Source organism: Sminthopsis crassicaudata, chromosome 4 (assembly GCF_048593235.1).
Source record: "Sminthopsis crassicaudata isolate SCR6 chromosome 4, ASM4859323v1, whole genome shotgun sequence".
NCBI lineage: Eukaryota > Metazoa > Chordata > Mammalia > Dasyuromorphia > Dasyuridae > Sminthopsis > Sminthopsis crassicaudata.
In genome coordinates this window covers 38,531,446-38,553,342 of record NC_133620.1, presented here as the reverse complement: position 1 = coordinate 38,553,342, position 21,897 = coordinate 38,531,446, and the positions used below count along the sequence as shown (strand labels likewise).

Here is a 21,897-nt window from a genome sequence, read left to right as displayed (position 1 = left end):
CCCAACTTCCACAGTTTAAACCCATTGAATTCTATTCAATGCTGACCCTGGCTAAAAACCTGCCAGGAGCCTGGGACTCCATCCCCCTTCAAGATCACCAAGAGCCCCCATTATAAAAAGGGCCACTTTGGAGTCCACGTTTTGCAGAAGTCCTAAGCATGGCATCCTTATGTCAGTCATGTCAAGGGTTTCTGCCCACTGGACCTATTCCAGTGCCCTTTTATCTCTACCCTCAACTTTACTAACTAAACTTTACTTCCAAATCCTTACAATAAACCTTTTTATCAATCTAGATTTTCAGACCTGTAAATCTTTTTACAGGGGACTCTGCGCCGTCACAGGACTATCCTTTTACCGATGTAAAAGGGGGTTTTCCCCTTTCCTAACTCTCATCAACATGAACTTACTCAGCTCCCTTCTTCTGCAGTTCTAACCCTGTGTCTTTAAACATTCTTTCCTCTTGTCCTTGAATCTCAGAGGACAAAGTATTTTTCTTCTTTGTCACAGATGACCCCTCAATTCAATTCAACTTCCATTTGTACTGCCCATTCTGTGGTAGATATTGGAAATAGAAGTTGAAAAACAATACAATATCTCTTCTCATGTTTACAATATTCTCACTCTGAACACTTGATTCAACCATATCTTCAATTCCTCTTTCCTCTAAGATCTTTCATTTTCAATCATCCCTTCCCTAAAAGCATACTCAGGTTTCCTTATTCTTAAAATGAACTGCCCTTTGACACTGCTACTCACTCAAGCTATGACATTTTTTTCTTCTTTTCACAGTAGTCAGTAAGAGGCTCTATTACATTTCTATGTACTCACTCAGAATTTTCTTGCAATTTGGCTTTCATCTCTACAATTTTACTAAATTGCTCTCTTCAAAATTGTTAATGATCTAAAAAAGATAGAAAATACTAATAAGTAGATAGGACAGATATATATGGTATCTGAATTTTAATCAGCAAATTCGAAGAGAGAAAAGAAAAGATAAAAGGAACTGGGAGCAGGATTTCTATATGAGGCCTCATCAACAAAAGCTGAGTAGAATTCCTGTTTGAATTAATGCTTGCCCTTAACACAATGCTTTTTACATAGTAGGTACTTAATAAATGTTTGTTTAATTGAAATGAATTGTCAAGCATCTGCTAACCACTGATTAAATTATCTGCTGAAGTGAACAAGTAACTCATGGAACCTTACTCAAGGGACAGTTGAAAAGAATGAATGGTATGAGAGTGTGATAAATTGGCACTTTATCACGAGATTTGGCCATAAGATCTAACAATAAGAGCTATGGAGAGTAAAGAATTGTCTAACTGAAAAACCTGAGCAGATAAGCAGAGAAAAAAGAATTGTCCAAAGCCTCAGAGATTATGCTATATTTGGATTTATGCCTGAATAAACTTGGTTTCTCTACTAAAGGCACCAGTGAAAAGACTGTTTTATGGTATCAGGAAGGTTGAATTATTCTCTGAATGAGAGAAAGACTGGTTACTAACTAAATGTTTTGTAACATGTAGCATGGGATATGCATATGTTACCACTAAATGTTAAGGAATTAGAGAAGCATTTTTCTGAGGAGTCTTAGGAAACAAATCTGTTAATAGAATGTCTGATTCACTTTCTTTTGTCTTGTAACATTTATTCCTAGGTGTCTATGTTCTTTTGGTTGATATGGAGGCTACATTCCCATCTGCTATTCATATCTTCTTGGTTTATCTGCAAATGTTCAAGGTCTTTAACTGAGTTTTCTTCCTTCTGAGATCTTAGGTATTTTCAGTCTTTGGTTCTTATTTTCCCCTACTTGTCACCATCTATTTGATTCCTTCCTCTTTAATGGTGATTTCCTTGGGGGGTTGGTCTAAAAGTTAACTCAGTTTCCTCTGGCCTTAAGTCTCTCAGTCCTATGTAACTTCGGGAGGATATAACTGGTCCTAGCTGGAATTTGCTTCTTCTTCTTTTTTTTTTTTTCAGGCTTGATGGATTCTCATACAACTATATACAAATTCTGCCCCATCTCTCTCTGTATTCCTCAGTTCGTTGATTGAATATGTTACATGGACACTCTGCTGTCCTTCATTGAACAAGTTTTTGCCACTTGATTTTCCCTGGCACTAGGAGGAAAGAGGGGGAGATTTATGTTCTATTGTAAGCCTAGTCTAGTGTATGTAGGGAGGGGAGAGTACTGAGCATAGGTTCAAATCAGGATTCTATGAGTGCATATGGAGGAATAAAAGAGATAGTACCATGTCATGTTGATCACTCTGGGTCTTTGTCTCTTTCTCTGTCTCTGTCTCTTTCTGTGTATGTCTTTCTATGTCTGTCTATCTCTGTCTCTGACTGATAACTGACTGAGTACTGAGCCCTAATCTAAAAGGAGTTGTTTGCAGGATGAATCCTAAGGTCCTGCCCACCCCTCTAAATAATTTACATATTAGCATTGAAAAGCAACTAATCTGAACTCAGAAGATCCAGACCTAGCACTCTATGCCACCTAGCTGGGTATGTCACTTCATCTTATTTGCCTCAGTTTCCTCATCTATAAAATGAGCTGGAGAAGGACATGGAAAGCCACTCCAGTATCTCCGCCAAGACAATCCCAATAGGGTCATGAAAAGTTAGACACAAATTAAATAATTGAACAACAACAATATTGAAAAGCAGTGATAAAAAGTTGTTACTCAGATTTCACTTATCTGAGTTGGAATTTTTTTTTGACACAATCTGCCTAGACTGATTTGTGAAGAATATGTTCAGGAAGGAGAGATGGTGCAGAGAACAGGATTTATGTGACCATGTAAATTTCATTAAAACTGAATATGACTACTCCATCTTAGAATTCTGGGTGCAGAAGGAAAATAAAGCCATATAAGAGTCTGGTGGAGGGAACACAGCTTGCAAGAATCCCACGTCCTAATATTCCAAAGGAAGAATTTGGCCTAAAGAGGCATGGGATGTTTTCAAAAATTCTTTTTTGCATGACCCAAAGACAAATGGTTCTGAGGGAAAAAAGGTCAGATTGACCAAAAAATGATGCCAGATATTCAAGGAACATTACCAAATGTAGATTATATGGAGACGCATACACACACACACACACACACACACACACACACACACACACAGAAAGAGAGATACACAGAGATGCAGACACAGAGACAGAAATAATGAGAATGGATCCAAAAGAATGGCATGATTCTAAAAGTATTACAACATGAATTTTAAATCTCAAAACCAGCTGAGATTAACAATGATAGTAAAGACACTGTACCATTTTGATGTTGTGTTAAAGATCATAATAAAGGAGGGAATAGAAGGATACCACCCAGTGTGGATGAGATGATATTACTGGATAACAGATGTCAGAATTGCTTAATTCCTTGCTTCATTTTATTTAGGAGAATGACCTTTGCAATGGAAATGACACAACAAGGAATTATAGCACAGAAATAAAATAGACTTAGCAAAAAGTCAATAGAGAGTTACTTAATAGAATAGTGGAGAAAACATAAGAAAGGTGCTTGGCAAACTTAAAAACACTTATGTGATATTTAACATGTATTGGTCTACCTGACATCTGGGGGAGGGGATGAGGGGAAAAAATGGAACAAAAGGTTTTGCAAATGCTAATGCTGAAAAATTACCCATGCATATATCTTGTAAATAAAAAACTATATAAAAAAAAGAAATACAAGGATCCAACACAGTTCCAAAGGAGTCATGACGAAAAATGCTATACACCTCTAGAGAAAACTGAAGGAGTTTGAATGAAGGTGAAAGCAAATGAAAAAAACAAAAAACAAAAAACAAACCACTTATGTGATATAAGTGTAAGCCATAAAGATAAGTATTAACTAGGTAGTAAGGGAGCAACTAACTGCTTAATTAAATCAAGCAAGTGGCCAAGATGAATTACATGATAGGTACTGACAGTATTGGCAGATGTGATTGCTATACCATTTTGGTGATCTTTGAAAATCTGGAACAATGGCAACAGTATCACAGACTTTAAGGAGGGTGTTATGGGCCAGAACTTGGAACTTGAAACAAGGATTCTTACAAGGTGCTAAGTCAGTGATAAAGACAATGGTTACCTAGTTTAGCATGGTGCTTAACAGTTCTCTAGTTCAGTACATGTACTTAGTACTTAATATAATTCTATAAGATTCATACCTATAATAAGAGAGCATATAGGCTCTATATAAGCATATAAGCTCGGACATCTCTAGAGACAGAGCCAGAGAAGACAAGCAGACAGAAGGCTGGAGCATAAGCCCTTGGACTCAGATTCATCCCATCTCACACCACCTTGGTGGCAGGCTCTTCTCCTTAGCTTCTCCACTGAAACCAAGACTCCAGAAGGACTCTAAGAAACTGCCTAGCCCCAAGCAAGGAGACAATAAATGATTTGGACTTTAACCCCTGGCTGTTCTTGTGGTGATTACTGAACAGAAAAGAAGGCTGTTCCCAGAGACCCCAAGAAAACCGAACCAGAGAACGCTATAGGAGGGAAAATGTGGTCTCTATTTCCATGAAAGGGAGAGGAAATAAAAGATCAGCCCTCTTTTCTCTGACCTCTGGCAAAATTCTAAAAATATCACTAACAAAATAATTCACAAAACTTAGTGAAGTTAAGTAGTGATCAACAAGAATCATCATGGCTTCATCCAAAGATGTTTATACTAGACTAATTCTATTTCCTTCTATTCCAGAATTACTAGACTGATAGATCATGGAGATGCTCTAGAAAGAAGTTACAGAAACATGCAAAAGTGACATATTTTTTGGATATGAACAATAGAGGAATTTGTTTTTTTGAAATAAGCAGCTATATATTAAAGACTTTTTTTCCTTTCCTTTTTTCTCTCTTCTCCCTTCTCCTCCCTGTACTTCCTTTCTTCCCCTTCTCACCTCTCCTCCCCTCCCCTTTCCTTCCTTCTTATCCCTTCTCTCCTCTTCTTTTTTCTTTTTTTCTCCAGATATCACAAAGGTACCAGTGAAGTATATTGACTCTCTATCTATTATCCAACATTCATGTCTCATGATCAAATTCTTTTCTCTTCTTATCATTTGGTTTCTAGATAATGTATTTTTTTGAGCTTCTTTGGCAACATACCCACTCCCCAATATGTACTTCTTTATTGACTCTTGGGTGCTGTTCATTTTTAGTTTTTCAGAGGCAATGGCATTCAATACCTCACTGACGTATAGCAATACTGATAAATTGTTATTGAAAAGATGGGACTTTGCTTTCATGGAAAGCTGAAGAATAGTAAAAGAGCTTTTTTTATTTGTAAAAAAAGCAACCTAACTCACTTTCCTCAACTTATTCAACTCTGGTCTTAAATTAGAGTCAATTTATGCCATATATATACATATATATATACTACTAGATAAACTCTGTTGGCTTTTCATTCAAATATTCAATTATCTACTCAATATTCAAATGTCCATATGAGAGTTTGCAAATAGGTCATTAATTATTATTGTTTCATTCACTTTTGTTGGCATTAAAGTCCAGGATTGTTTCTACATCTTTAACATTTTCTTTTTCATAGTCATAATCTCCTCAAGACTCTTTCTCCTCTATTATAGATCTTTTCTATATCCTTCTCTGAAATCCAATTGCTTGACTGATTTCAGAAAAGCCTAGAAAGACTTAGATGAACTGATGCTGAGTCAAGTGACCAGAAAAGGAAAACATTGTGCACAGTAACAGCAGATTATGTGATGATCAAGTATGATAGACTTAGTTCTTCTCAGCAATACAGTGATACAAATCAATTCCAATAAACTTGGGATGGAAAATAACATTCATATGAGAGAGAACTATGGAGACTAAATGGAGACCAGAGAATACTATTTTTGTTTTTTTTGTTTGCTTTTTTTCTAGTAGTTTTTTTCTTTTTGTTCTGACTTTTCTTTCACAACATGAGGAATATGGAAATATGTTTTAAATAATTGCACATGTATAATCTATATCAGATTGCTTGCTGTCTTGGGGAGGAGGGAAGTAAAGGAGAAAGGAAAAAAAATTGGATCTCAAAATCTTACAAAAATGAATGCTGAAAACTATCTTACATATAGAATAGAAAAATAAAATATCTTACATATAGAAAAAGAAAATACTATTGAGAAAAAAATTAAAAACAAATAAAATGGATTAGTAAAAAAGATCCAGTTACTTTTCCCCCATATGTCTTCTCTTTTAGTCTTTTCTACTATATTCATGTAAGGGTCCTTTAAATGGGCAGCCACAGCGCAACAGGAGGTTGAATGGCCCAGAAGTATTCTCTGTGGATATAGGACTGCCCTATGGGTGGCATCCTGGCCATATTGAGATAGCTTCGTAATGGGTGATGGCTCTCTCACTGGTTAGCTGTGTATGTGATCTCACAGGCCCTTTATAAGTCCACTGCACACAGCAAGTCGCTCTCTTTAACCTGGCTCCCTAGCCTGAGGTAGCCTAGCCAAGCTGATGGATAGCCGAGAGAGGTAAAGAGTTTGGTAGTGAACACATGGGTCTTCAGACCAGGTGTTCACTAGGGAGTTAACAAGTCAGGGCATTAAGTCAGGGTATATGAGTAGGTATAATAAGGGCTTTTAAGATTGCATGTGGCTGTTTTGAATGCACTACTGGCTATTAAACTATAGATTCAAGAAATCATGGCCAGAGACCTTTGAAGGCCTCAGAGGAGGCGAGCTGGGTAGAGTTGACAATGCAAAGGTCAGATGTCAAAGGTACTCTGTTGGGCCTAGAACAGACTGGTAATAGTAACTGCCAGGAGGGCATGTTACACATTCATAAGCTCTTCCAGAATTATATTGGAGAAATTTTTTTTCCATTGCAAATTTGGCAGATCTAATATATCTTTTATTGGTAAATTCTCTATTATATGTTAAATTTAATCACAATAAATGGTGAATTCAAGAAGAAACCAGTATTTTTCAGATTTGTTTACAACAAAGTCAAATATTCAAATTTGCTGGAGAAGATAGTATATTTGTTAGGAAGAAAAACTTTGATCAGATAAAACTACTGTTTATGCCTTGAAAATATAAGATTTAAAAAGTCAGTGGAAAGTGGAATTGGTTAATGATAAAATGGAAAGTTTTCTACAAAACGAACTAAAAATACCAAAGACTGACAAAGTTATATGTTGGCACTATTGCTTGATAAAAATGCAGTAAATAGATGCTATATGAATTATAGTTCGACTAACTTAATAAATTGGATCCTACTGAGAATCAGTATGCACTTTGAATAAATACTACATGATATTTTCCACATGTAAGTAGACAGCTAGGTGGTGCAGTGGTTAGAATTTTGGACTTAAAATCAGGAAAACTTGAGTTCAAATTCAGCCTCAGACACTTACTAGCTAGGGAAATCACTTAACAATGTTTGCCTAAATTTCTAATCTATAAAATGAGCCAGAGAAGAAAACATTAAACCACACTAATATCTTTGCCAATAAAACCCCAGAGGGGATCAGGAAGAATCAGAATACTGAAAAAACTGAACAACAACAAGTGGACCAGAAATACAGAAGATGAGATTTAGAATTAATCTCGGCAGTCATAAGGAATAACCACTATTAATGTGTATGACTAGAACTAATACAGTAGTATAAATTATATGGAGCTTAGAAAAGAATGGTCTCTTAAGAAATCTATTTAGTCATTCATTAAACAAACATTTATTAAGATTCTAAATTTCTGCCAGGAACTCTGCTAGGTGCTGTGGATAAAAATATAAACATCCACAATCCCTGCTGTTGGTAACAAATGTTTTGCTTTGCTTATATTTAAACAATGGTAGTATGTATAAGTAAAGAGGATTCTCTAGTATTCTATATAATTATAGAAAAATCATATTCTAAGTAGAGTCACATATGCATTTATTGCTAGAGAATGCTTGTTTGAATAAAGAGCTTTAATCAATGTAGGGAGATTCTTTTCGAATACTTAGCCTTTTTTTAATTTAGCAGGACATCAATAAATTTGATCAAGATTTCTAGAGAATTTAGACAAAAGTCTAAAAGTTTGTCCAACTCCATGGATATCAACTTCAAAATGTCTTTATCTGATTATAATTTGTTGTCACTCCACTTATCTAGAAGTCTTACAACCCCAAAGCCTATTCTTAGTTATCACAGAGATTTTTAGTCCCTCAGTCCCTCAGGTCTCTCCTTTGTGCACTAGTCACACTCTCCCCATCTCCCCATCTCAATTCTACATTGATAATTCACATTCTTGCCTTGTTATGCTATTGAAGATCTTGCCCTGCCAAACCTCAATCCTATATTATTCCCACCATCAGCTGCCTTTTCTCCTACTCACATTGCTAAATAAAACCATAGAAAATCGCCAAACCATGCTGACTGGATCGTCTACAAATTTATGTTAAATAATCTCAACTGAGCATTCAAGGCAGCAAGTTTTTGGGTTTTTATGTCTCAATCAATTCACTACAGCAATCTTTACATTCCCTACAGCAACATTTCCAATCCTTTTCTTCTCCTTCAGACATTCCATAGTTCCTCTTTTCCCTAACATTTCTGCTTAAGAACTTTGTCTCAGATTTCACCCCTCATCTTCCCCCCACTCTCACCCCCCAAATGGAGCTATTTACTAAGAGCTCCCTCTTCTGTCTTCTTTATCTCAAACATTCTGATGCCTTCCTGTACTATCTCCTCCTTCACCTCTGTGTCACATGCTCTTTGCCAAGGTAAACCCTTCACATGCACAAAGGATCCACTTCTATCCCATTTTGCCACTTCCATCATCCCTACTTTCTCACTTATTTTTAACCTCTCCCTGTCTATTGGCTGTTTCTTTCTGTTTATACATATGCCTATTTCTCCCCCATTGGACAAACCTCCAATTACTTGATTTGTCCAACCCTACTTTCACTCCATGTCTCCTCTTTTTCGTGGCTAAATTCCTTGAGATCAACAAGAAGTGCTTCTACTTCCTTTCATCTCACTTTCTTCTTAACTCTTTGTAGACTTACTTCTGACTTCATCAGTTGACTGAAACTACTCTCCAAAGTTATCATTTAACTTTTTATTGCCTCATCTAATGTTTTTTTTTGTCAATCCTCATTCTTCTTAAGCTCCCTGAAGCCTTTGATACTATCCATCAGGTGTTTCTTTGACATTTTCTTCTCTCTAAGTTGTGGGGACCCTGCTTTTTTCTGTTTCTCTTAACATAATGTCTGTTTCTCAGTTTCGGAAACCTTTTCCTAGCTCTCTGAGATGATTTTCAATTTGACTTATATGTTTCTTCTTTCTAGAGAATGTTTTCTCCTCTACTGTATTGTTGGTTCCTACAGAACAGGGACTGCTTTTGGTCTTTCTTTGTATCCCCAGAACTTAAAATGTGCCTGACACACACAGTAAACATTTAGTGTGTGTTGACTAGACTTATCTTTGACCTTCTAACTGGAAGGTGGAAGGCTTCAGAGCTGAAGGAGAAGAATCAGGAAAGTTTTTGCCAATTATAAGGCAAGGATCCTTGCTCTTTTGAAAAAAAAAAGTTTTATAGCTACTTTTAAGGTAGAAGTGATGGAAACTACAGGATCCTTCAAAACCTACTTTAAGTTGGTCCAGAGAGGAGCCAGGCTTAGGGGAGTTCAGCGCCTAGTAGCATGTATGAGAAATAGCCTGTGTGTCTGGGACAGTGGAAACATGGGAAAAGCAGATGTATGGGTACATCTGGCCCAAAACCCCAGGGTGATAATTATGTATATTTCTTTTGTGAATGTGGAGAAAAATTTTATTTCTTTGTTTTAAATGTTTACTTTGTCATTAGCTATTAACACCGTGAAGGAGAGTGAAAACATAGGAGTTACAGATTTCCCTAGACAGCTTGACTCAGAAAGACTCTGCGGGAGCTACAAACAAACAGGACAAGGGACTTTATAAAGGTCTCACTTTGAAAAGTATGTGAAGGGGAAACCTGCCATAATTAGCAAAGTATGTGATGCTTACATTTTTTCCAGATATAGATATCTCACATTTTATACAGATAATTACTGATTTTTGCCTTCTTTCTACACTTTCTAGAAGTAAGATTCTCAGTCACTGAATCTTCTAGGTCATAGTTCCCCTGAAAAGCTTCTGTGGAAGTCTTGTATTTCCCATGTTCTTATATTTCTTTACTTTTCTTTTAATGTCTTACTCCATTTTCCTCATCTTGTAATGCCAAATTTATTTAACTTTGTCTTATTAATTCTTAAATCTTTCTTCCTCCTGAGCTCTTTTCTTATTATTGTTCTTCCTTTTGTTGAATTTTTGCCCCTTTGCTATGTGATTTTTTTCCTTTCCAGTTCTTGATATCTTCTCCTTCATCTCAACCTCTTTCCTCCTCCCTCAGTTTCCTTTCAAGTCCTCTCAAATCCCACCTTGTCAAAAAATTAACCTTCAGTCTTTATCACCACCCTTGTACATATTTTCTTCTCCTTTGTTAAAATACTGATAGCCTTTATATGGAGCTTTAAAGTTTGCAAAGCCCTTTCACAAATATGATTTTATTTAATCCTCATAAGAATTTTGACTGAAACTTGATGTCATACACATTTTATAGACAAAAAGAGTGAGTCTAAGAGAGGTTAAGTAACTTTTTCAAGATAATAAAGCTAACAAATTTCTAAAACCGGATCAGATCTTCCTCCCTCCAAGTTCAGCACTCTATTCACACCATATATCTAGCTGCCCCTGATACTTATCCTATTCCTCCCCACAACTTTTTTTTTTAACTAAAAAATAGAATAGAAAGTACAAACCCCCAATACTGGTCTCTGAAGGTGAATAGATGCTATATTTTATTAGATAAAATAGTACTTTATATGGTCTTATCTAACATTAAAGGGATCAAAAAGAATTTAATATTTTGCTACTCCAAAAGACACTTTAGGACCTTAAAAGAATCCAAAGTCATCATTATGAAACAACATTATCATTATATTGTAGGCCTGTTTAAGGATGAATTTGGGGATATCAGTTAATAGAATTATCTGGTTAACAGAATGTTGAAAAGCAGAATTTCCACTGTTACATATTTAAGACTATAAGAGTGGTTAAACAGAATTTTAGAGAAACTATTCACTAACTTATCCTTTATTATTTGGTGTCATAGAAATGCTAATAGAGTGAGAGATTTTAGTTGCAAAATGATAATTAATAGCTTTCAGAAAAATAGTATAAATTTTTATGTTGATATTTTTCATTACTACTCAAATAATTTAAAAAAATTCTTTAGCTATCAAAATTGTTTAATTTCTACTTTAGTGGGAGGCTAAGGCATACAGACTCAGTGATTCAAGCATAAGTCGAGCTGTTTGGAGAGGGTCACGACCCGGTTGTGCAAAGAATGATTTTTTTAGACACAGTAATTCTTGAAGAACTGATGGGTTTGTAATCTGTGTCAAAGGAGACAACATCCATTCCAGTGAAGATAGAAATCTTTCATTCTTAAGGTTAATTTAATTTCTTTCAGGTCTCAATAGTCTCATTCTCACTTCCTCCCTCCCTCCTTCCTTTCCTCCATGTCTTTTTCTCCCTCTCCTTTTATTCTTTCCTCCATTTCTCCCTCCCTCCCTCTTTTTGTCTATCTCTGTCTCTGTCAGTATCCCTTTATCTCACTGTCTTTCTCCCTCTCTCTCTCCCTCTTCCTCCTTCCCCTTCCCTTCTCCCCCCCTCTCTCCCTCTTTCTTCCCCCTTTTCTCTCCTCTCCACAAATCTATGAATTACACAAAAGTTGTACCTTCAAGCCATCTGGTCCAGGTTCACCTGCATATCCCTTTCGACCTGGTTTTCCCTATGATGCAAAGGAAAAGAAAAAAAAAAGATTATTTCTCAGATTGACATTTTAAAAGTTTGAAAAGTTCTCTTGAGATTTGTGACATTTCTAGTTCCCTTGGTAGCCAAAATAAATATTTGACAAAGATTCAATTATTTCAATTGCATCTTATTTAACAGAACCTGAAGGTTCTGAATTTGGGGTCCTTGGAATTGCTTCATAAAGTTGCTGTCAAGAAAACAGGATCATATGATTTAGGGCAGGAGGAGAACTTCAAGGCCCTCTAGTTTAACCCAGTTGCTTTTACAGATGAGAAAAATGAAGCTCAGTGAGGAAAGGACTTTTTTTTTTTTTAAGGAAATAAGCTTAGGAAGTGGGAGAGCTGGAAATCAATCCTCCATCCTTCAACATCAAAGCCAGTAGTCTTTATTGGGAAAGTTGAAGCCATTTATCTTGAGACAAAGCTATATACCTCTATATCTTTGTGTATTCTCTGCCCTTATTACTGTCTGTGAAGAAGAGGTGCCCTTCTACTCTATAAGGCCACTTTTCTACTTTAGTTCAATTCAACAAACACATTAATTACCTAATATAAACAAGCCTCTTTGCTAGGCATAGGGGATAGAAAGGAATGAAGGATAGAAAGATGTAAATTAAAAGCATTTTATTATCTTTGTTTTCTTCATCTGCCACTTCCATTTGACTACAACTTCCTGGAAAACAGGAATTGTGTCATTTAAAAATATATATCTTCTGTGCCCAACACAGAGCTGTAGTTGTTGCTAAATAATAATAATTCGCATTTATGGAGCATTTTAAAGGCTATAAAGTGCTTTCCATGTAAGAACTTCATAAAGTATGTAGTATAATTACTGCAATGATTATTATGTCCATTTTAGAGATGAGGGAACTAAGGCTCTGAATAGCTAAGTGACCATAATCAAATCATCACTAATGTAATAAGGGCCAGAGGCAGAATCTGAACTGGGTTACAGTCCAGTGAATAAAGGTCTGATGTTAGATCTTCCTGGCTTTTAGTCCAGTGTTCTATCTGCTATGCTATATGCTGCCTCTCCTTTCATGAGTATTTGTTGAATTTAAAATGGATTAACGGATACAAAAAAAGTAGTATAATTTAAATTAAGAAACTAATTTTGGGGACTGAATGAAAATGTTTTAGTTGTCCAGTTAAAAGGAAAATTTCTAACTCTGTACTTCATTTTTTAGTTAGGTAGACATGGTCTTACATATTTATTCCCTCAATAGTAGGAGTACCACTGTTAGCTTTACAAACTAATCAAACAACTTCTGAATAGTCTTTTGAAATAGCCATGCATTCTTTCTATCACAGCAAGAATTCTACTAAGAATAAATATCCATTCAGTTTATTTTAATAGTATAAAGGAAAGCAAAAACACAAAATAAAACAAAACTCAACAATCTCCCAACCACTACATTTCTCTAACTTTGAGAATGCAAGCCCTCTGAATTGCACAAGACAAGGTTCATTCATTTTCTTCAGATAATGAATCACTGATGCAGCTTCTATTCATTTGGGATATTTCTAATTTCTCTAAAATAAAAATTTCAAATTAGTTTCATTTCTCCCAAAGAGTTAGTGACCTAATAGTAATAAGGGGCAGAGAAAAAATTATTTCTGAAAAGGGACATAACTATGGAGAACTTCCATTCTATTCCTTGTTATAAAGGAAAGATGAGGAACTTTTAAAAGTCAACTTTTGATGGATGCTCCTCAAATCCTCAAGTCACTAAGTCACTAAACTGATTCATTTTTAGGGGTAGGGAATTAATTATACCAAAAACAGTTTAAAATCTATTTATAGAACCTGAAAACACCTTATAAGTTAAACAAGTAAACTTCCTTAAAGGGATTGTCAAAAGTATATTTTTGTTCTTTGCAGTTTTGTTGATCCACATAGAAAGCAGATTATCTGGGTACTATCAGAATAGCTAAAATATCATGATAGAAAATTTAGAGAAATATTAGACATGATTTGCATAAGCAACTAAGGCTATCAGAGAAATTAGTAAATATTTAAAAGATTTATATTATTCTTTAATAAGTCCCCAAAGAATTCAAGTGGTTAGCCTCTGCTTTTATTTTTTAAAAATTTGCTTTAGGCTAAATTATATTCTGACTATTTATACTCCATTATATAAAATATGGATTTCTGTTCTGGAGAAGCACTTCTGGTTTTCAAACATATTATTTCTGTGATACCTACTCGTGGACCCAGCTCTCCAAAGGGTCCAACTGGTCCTTCTTCTCCCTAAAAAATAATTAAAGCTTGTTACTTTAAAGAAAGTATTTACAAATTCACAAATTATTATTTTCCCTACTTCTGAAGAAATTTGAAGTCATTTTGAAACATTGATAGTATAATGATTTTCAACTTTTTTTTGGAGTTGTGACTCCCCCGTCAGGTATTTTTGAGTGTAACAATCAAAAATGCTATAAGACATATACCTAATTCCTTAAAATTTAAAGTAGATTAAAAAGACAATTAAAGGCATATTTTCTTATATTTTAAAAGTTTTACAATATCAGAAGATTGGTAATCAATAGCGTAATCAATCAATGAATTGATTTTAATCTCTAAGTGAGAGAATTCAGCCAGTCTACCTACTTGGAAATCTTTATTATAACATTAGGGCACATGATTTGTACATGAAGTCCTTTCCCTGACAGAATATTGACTCTAGCAAAGAGCCGATAAGGATATTTTCTCTTAGCAAATTTTCAAATATTGCTCAACCTCTTACACTTTAATAGGCCCCATATTTAGAAGGCTAAATCATCTGTTAGCAGTGCATTTCAAACCTGCTGCTTACTTCTTAGGTATAAACTTAAAGGAAATGATTATCTATATGGAAAACTAAATTATTGGTAATAGTTTACTTTAAAACACCAAAAACATAAAATGTAATGCTAAATATTTTATATGCTATCAAATGATTCATTCACAAAGAATAAAGTCTTTCTTTTCTGGATATGTTGTGTATATGACTTACTATGTCTGAACAACTTATAGTAGTATAATCAATTCTATTTAACTTGATTCATGGACATTTCTTCTACGACAGTTAAAAAGAAGACTCCTTCAGTTGAAAATACAAAATGATAAACATGACTTAAATTTTGGAGCATTATGAAATGTTGAATCCATATTCTGTAAACATGCCATGGAGACCACTGACATCAATCCCTTAGTGAATACAGAGCACTAAGAAATGACTGAGAACTCCATTTAATACCTGCCAAAATGGAATGGAAACTTGAAATCCTCCATGGCAAAAATGACACATCCCACAGTAACATTTCCTTTAAGCAAAATTTTAAGGTCTACAGAAAAAAGGAAAAATAAGCAAGAAAAGATGCTGAGTGGACACTTATTTTTCTCATACCTCAGTTCCTTTGGGACCAGGAGGTCCTGGAGGGCCTCGATTGCCCAGAAGTCCCTGAAAAGCAAACAAGAATCCACAATAAGTTTTTAAGTATCGTCTAATCACTAAACACTTTAAGAAACATTTTAAAGCATTTACTACATCCCACAGACAAAAGTGAAATAGTCCTCAAAGATGGTGACCTTTATTAGAGAATTGAGCTTTGAATAGAGTAAGATTATGGAACTTAAGAAATGTAAGAGAGGGCAGCTAGGTGTCGCAGTGGATAGAGCACCAGCCTTGAGTTCAGGAGGACTCAAGTTCAAATGTGGTCTCAGACACTTAACACTTCCTAGCTGTGTGACCCTGGGCAAGTCACTTTATCACAGCCTCAGGGAAAAAAAAAAAAAGAAATGTAAGAAAATTGAGTTAATGTCAATCTTACTTCATTTTACAGATGAGGAGACTAAGATATAATTATAATAATAAAAAATAATAAAAAAATAAAATATTAAGATATAAACTGGCTAAATAATGTGTCCAAGGTCACACAGGAATTGAAAAAGTAGAGCCTATGTTTGAACTCAGTTCTTCCCTCCCCAAATCTTATGGTCTTTCACATCTACCATGTTGTGTCAGTACTCTCAAATTTAAATTATATTTTTTTCCTACTTAGAAAAGAGCACACTCTTTTATGTGGTCTATATGTGCTTTATATGGTCTATGTGCTCAGAAAAGGTTTACTGACATAACAAAATAAAAGCTTGAATTTTATTAGTTAATTAAAAAAAAGATGTGAACTATTCACTAGCCAGAAGGTACAGAGTTAAATAAAGTTTGGTCTCTGAAAAAAAATCAGCTCCTAGCACTGGTAAAGCTTTGTTCTACAGTATGCATATTTATTCAACATGACTTTTAATTATTTCAACTTGGTGGCATTCTTGATCTGTTAGCAGCTTTTGAACTGTTACAAATCCAACTTCTTCTAAGTTATTATTTTAAAATTTTCCTACATAGAAAACTAAAGTGCTCTAATTAAAACTAAAATTCTATGATTTTAAATGTATTTTTAGAATGACAGGGAGAATTACACTATTGAGTTTCGTATATGTCCACTAGAGGGCACTAAACATCCTATGATTTTGTACATGGATACAAAAAACAAATCAAAACATTGTGCTAAAGAGGATTTTAGAGATGATTTACCCATATTTTTAAAATGAGGAAATTAAGGTCCATAGGAGTTAGATGACTTACTCAAAGGGTGAGCTTTGTAAGGATCAACAATAACTACTATTATAGTAGTTATGTTTCTTGTAGGGATTATTCTGTGGCACAAAGAACAAGGTTCCATGTGCTGATGTCTACCAGGGTCAGCCTACACTCACTGAAGGACAAAGGATGACAATCTCTTCCTTCTACTTTTTTCCCCATCAAGCTCTCCTCTACCTTGCTTTCAAATTAAACTTCCTAAAACACCATTTTAAGATATGTTATTTTCATTTATAAAGATGGTTCCCTATTATTTACAGGATAAATTTCCTTAGCTCATTATTCAAAGTTTTTCCACAATCTTTTCCAGCCTCTCCTTTCTATTTAATCTCAGTATACACCAACATAAAGACTTTTACTTTGGACAAATTTTTTTTTACTTATTATTTTGCTGTTTCCCTAGATATGATTTGTGTATCCTTATATCTATATGTTTATCTTGTGTGATAGTATGATCACATTTTCATATATTTATAGATAACTTTAAAAAGTATTATTTTGTAAGCATATCAGAATCTTATGAACTATGAAAATCTAAGTGCTTGTAAATTATTGTTTTAAAGTCTACTAACATAAATAAATCACCAATGTGTTTTCAATGTTAATCGAATTTGTCCTCTCAGTTTTTGATCTGTGGCAATGAGGCTGACTATGTTAGCATGTTATCAATATATTATTTCCATGCTAGAAGTCACAAGATTAATGCACAAGAAACAAAGTGGTACACTCAAACTCCTACATCTGAGACCTTAAGGAGCAATCTTGCAGTCCATTGTATCCATCAGAAATGGGCATTGTTCACTAGTACTCATAAAAAAATGTCTAGCAGACTTTTGCTTTTGCCACTAGGTGGTGGTGTGGGAATGTATAACTAGTTGCCTAGTACTTAGAAATTAATTAAATCTAATTCACCAAGAATTTGTTGTGTCTTATTTGAAAGGTGTTGAGGTTACTTAGATAAAACAATGAAAAAGAAGTTGTCCTTGTTCCCTAACAAAGAGATAAATACATACAACATAATTTTCAATGGATAGAGAAAAGAAAAACAAGAAAAATAAACTTGGAGAGCTAGAGAAGGAACCTCATCTTTCATAGATCTAACACTACAAATAAAGAGTAAAGCAAAGGCCTTTCATTCCCCTTTATCATGATTCAGTCTATTGCTATTTCTCAATTGTAAGGCTGTATGAACAACAGATTTGTACTAATCAGGAATTACTCATTTTCTTTATAGAAGATTTAGCTCCTGAATTTTTAGGAACTTAACATTGTTCAGGAAATTCACTCTCTATCATGAAAGCTAGTTTCTGGGACCCTTCTGGAATTCAATTTTATCCAAGAAATCTCCCTTTCTTCATCCAGGAGACTAACTTTCAGGAATTCTTAACTCTTTTACAGAGGAATAAGTCTTCCCACCACTCAGCCACATGGATCCCCTCTTCATGGCTGTCATTTTGCAGGTAGGAGAGTTAAGTTAATGTCTCTCTAAAGCTAAGGCCAAGAACTCAAGACTCAGAAACTCCTTAGAAGTGACAAGGCCAAGAGATGAAAAAGAGAAAATGGAAAAATTTTCCATTTTTGGAATGGAAAAATGGAAAACGTTTAAGAAGCCATGCTTTAGAATAATATTTTTAAAAGCATAAAATAAGATATATAGAATCATGAAGGCAATCAATTACATTGAAATATAGTTATCAAGATACTAAAATAAAAGACAAATTCATGATGGTCTAGAAGTATATTTTTCAAATGCTTGGTTCCAGATGGTCACCTTTCCCTTCCCTTCCTAAAATACCATCCATCAAAAGCCTTTCATCGAGGATCATTATCTTAGTAAAAATTTAATTGGATTAAATAGAAGATAATAAAAGCAGAAAAACTTACTTATATGTAACACATAGAGTGCACATCCCATCAAGCCTTTCAAAAGCAGAAATCTCTTTTAACCTTCAGAGCCTAATCATTTGACTTAGTTGACCTGACTGTCTTTCTTGCTCTTTTTCATTTACCTCCTAATCACAATATAGAATTGGAGACATCAATTAAGGTTATAAATTAGAAGTTCAGTGCTCTGTTTTAAGCATTCTATCTCCTTGTGAAAGGAAGTAGGATAAATGTAGTTAATTCATGACCAAATGCCCATTCAGAGATTAAAGAGATATCCAAGCTTTCATATTGGTGGCAGAAATCAGAGACTGCAAGATTGTTCCTTAGGGTCTTAGATGTAGGAGTTTGAGTGTACCAGTTTGTTTCTTGTGCATTCATCTAACCTTCTAGCATGGAAATAATATATTGATAACATGCTAACAGTCAGTCTCATTGCCATAGAGCAAAAACTGAGAGGACAAAGGCAACTCAGTCATCACTTGCATCTCTCTCAGTTCTTCTCTGTATCATCCTCAATGGACCTGCCAGTACTATTTTGATGTTCACCAGTTGCCAGGCCAAGAGACCAAAAGAGAGGTGAAGCTATGTCAGAATGCCAAAATACTAGGGAAGTTGGGACACCTCAGTTACATCTTCATTTTTAAAGAAATCAATATTTTTAACCAGGAAAAGGAGATCTCTTGGTTAATGTTAACATAACATTATAATTGTTATAATCTCCAAGTAGATTATAAGAGTGTTCATAAATATTGAGTTTTTTCCTTTTTTGGGGAGCCTAAATAAAACTTTGTATGTAAATAGGCATTCACTCAGAAAACATTGACTGACTGAATGCTTCCTGGTTATTGACAAATGATTTCTCTAATAATGTAAGCCCCTATATGTTTATTATAATTTGTAGCTCTCAATAAGACTTATTGAGTCAATTATATAAAACTATTTGCATAAATACACATACAAATAGATACCATAATTAACAAACTTATGCTTCACAAAAGTTTCTAATCCTATTTTGAGTTTGGGCCAATGAATAGAATTTGAAGGACTATCTTTAAAGCAGTGTCAGGATGACTTGAAAACAATTCAACTTGACTGTAAAATGGAGTTACCTTAGAATGCAGTGATTATCATATCCAGTTTTCAGATGAAGAAACTGAGCCTGAGAGAAGTTAAATGGCATACTCAAGGCCATCCAGTTAGTAAATGTTCTACTCAAGATTTGAAGCTAAATCTCTAATACTCTACTAATTGTATCACTTAGTTGTCTGAACAAACCATGAAGCCAGTTTTTTTTTAAAGGACCATCAGTATGTACCTTGAAAATCTTCATCTAGTATATTATCATGGTGAGGTAAATTGGTAAGGTTCTCAGATGAGACTGAGGTATCAAGGACTACTCTGGTAGAACACAAATCTTAAAGTATAAAATCATTTTTTTCATTTTATTTTGGCAAAGCAATTAGGGTTAAGTGACTTGCTCAGGGTCACAGAGCTAGTAAGTGTTAAGTGTCTGATACTGGATTTGAACACAGGTGTTCAAATTTTTTTAGAGTTTAGATTTTAGAGCCATCTAGGTAGTTACTCATGAACAAAAATTCTAGCAGGACCCACCAGGCTCCATTAGATTAGAAAACCTAATTAGGTTTTTATCAAAGTAGTCCTTTTCTTGCCTAAATGATTCCCTATCACACTCTGCATAGGAGCTATTCCAAGCCTTCTCTTCTTACTGAAAATACTCATATCTCTTCCTTCCATCACTCTTTTCCACCAGTTTCAGTTGAGATGCTTGAATCTTACTTCACTGAAAAAAAAACTCAAATCCCTTTTGCCAAAAGTTGCATTTCCCCCCTTTCCCTCCATCTCAAAACCCATTGATATTCTCATGCTGCCTTTTCCCCCTAGTGTCTGATACTCCTTTTCTTAGCAAAGGCTAAATCCTTTATATACACCTTTGATCTGATCCCTTTTTTTCTTTTCCAGAAGATTGTACCCTCATTTTCTCCCTCTCTTGAATCTTCAACTTCTCTCTGTCAACTAGTCCTTACTGCTTTTAAATTCACTCAAAATGCCTTAAAAATCTCTGAAACCTACCATTCCTTCAAGCTATTATCCTATATCTCATTTCCTCCCCTTTTAAAAGCCAAATTATTTAAAAATACTTGTCCACTTAAAGCCCATATTTACTGCCTTCTCTCATTCACTTCTCACCACTTTGCATTCCTCTGACCTGATCACTCAACTGAAACTTCTCTTCAAATTTACCAATGATCTTTTAATTAATTGTCTTTTCACTGTACAAATCTTTCCTGTGCATTGCACTTGACACTGTTGATGACTTTTTCCAATTAGGCACTCTCTTAGGGGTCCCAAGATACTTCTCTCTCTTGGTTCACCTATTAACTTCCTGATCTCAGTCTCTTTTGCTGGATCATTATTCACATCACATTCCCTAATTGTGAATACTACCCAAGGTTCTGTCCTGGGTTTTGTTCTCTTCTCCCTCTATATTCTTTTCCTTTCAGTTACTTCATCAATTCCCATGGGTTTAACTTACATCTTTATGCATATGACTCTCAGAACTAGAAACTGAACTCCTATCATTACCAAGTTTCAGTTCCATCACAAACTACCTATTGGATATTTCAACCTAAATATTCCAAAGATATTTTTTAATTCAACAACCCTAAAACTGAACTCATTATCCTTTCCCCCAACTCTTACTACTTTCCAAATTTCCCTATTTCTTTAGAAAGTACCAGCATCCTTCCAGTAAATTAGGTTTTTAATTTTGGTGTCATCATTCCCTTCTCCCTGTCCCTCACCTTACCTATCCAATTATTTGCCAAATCTTGCCACTTCCACCATCAAAACATCCTTTGCGTTAGCTCTCTTCTCTCCATTCTCTCCATTCACATAACTACCAATTCATTTCAAACCTTTATTATGTATTGCCTAGATTATTGTAACAGTTTCCAAATTAGCATCTTTGCCTCAAGTTCCTTACCATTCAGTTCCATTCCACATTTTTCTGCCATAGTAATTTTCCTTAAGCAGAGACTTGACCATTTAATTCAAGCCAATGACTTTCTATTGTCTTTATAATAAATATAAATATCTCTGCTTAGCTTTTGAACTCCTATATAATCTGATCCCAACCTACTTTTCCAGACCCATTGGATATTATTCTCCATCTCATACTTTGCAATTCAGCCAAATTGATCTCTCTGTTCTTCACTCATAATATTCTATTTCTCAGGGGTGGGAGTCAGGTCCTGCCTCTGACACATACTTGGATTGTATATTCTTGGAAAAGTCACTCAAATATTTTTACACCAAGAAATTTTCTTATAGCACAATGACTTGGTTGTTCAAAGTTATTCTTAGGACAATATTGCTGTTTCTGTACACACTGTATTCTTGGTTATTATTTCACTCTATTATTTCTTGCAAGTTTTTCCATGTTTTTGCAAAATCAACTATCTCATCATTTCTTACAACACAATATTATATGATCTTGATCAT

The 21,897-nt window shown here is 34.7% G+C and overlaps 1 protein-coding gene across 2 annotated transcripts in view; it reads right to left on the bottom strand.

Annotated features, from left to right (window-relative positions):
• COL24A1 (collagen type XXIV alpha 1 chain) overlaps positions 1-21,897 on the bottom strand; it is a 345,626-nt gene that overhangs the window by 158,263 nt on the left and 165,466 nt on the right. For both annotated transcript variants that reach the window (XM_074266340.1, XM_074266341.1), the window contains 3 exons: positions 15,238-15,291; positions 14,058-14,102; positions 11,776-11,829 (listed from right to left, as the gene is read on the bottom strand). In XM_074266340.1, coding sequence (XP_074122441.1) covers positions 11,776-11,829; positions 14,058-14,102; positions 15,238-15,291 — 153 coding nt within the window. The remainder of the gene's footprint in view (positions 1-11,775; positions 11,830-14,057; positions 14,103-15,237; positions 15,292-21,897) is intronic.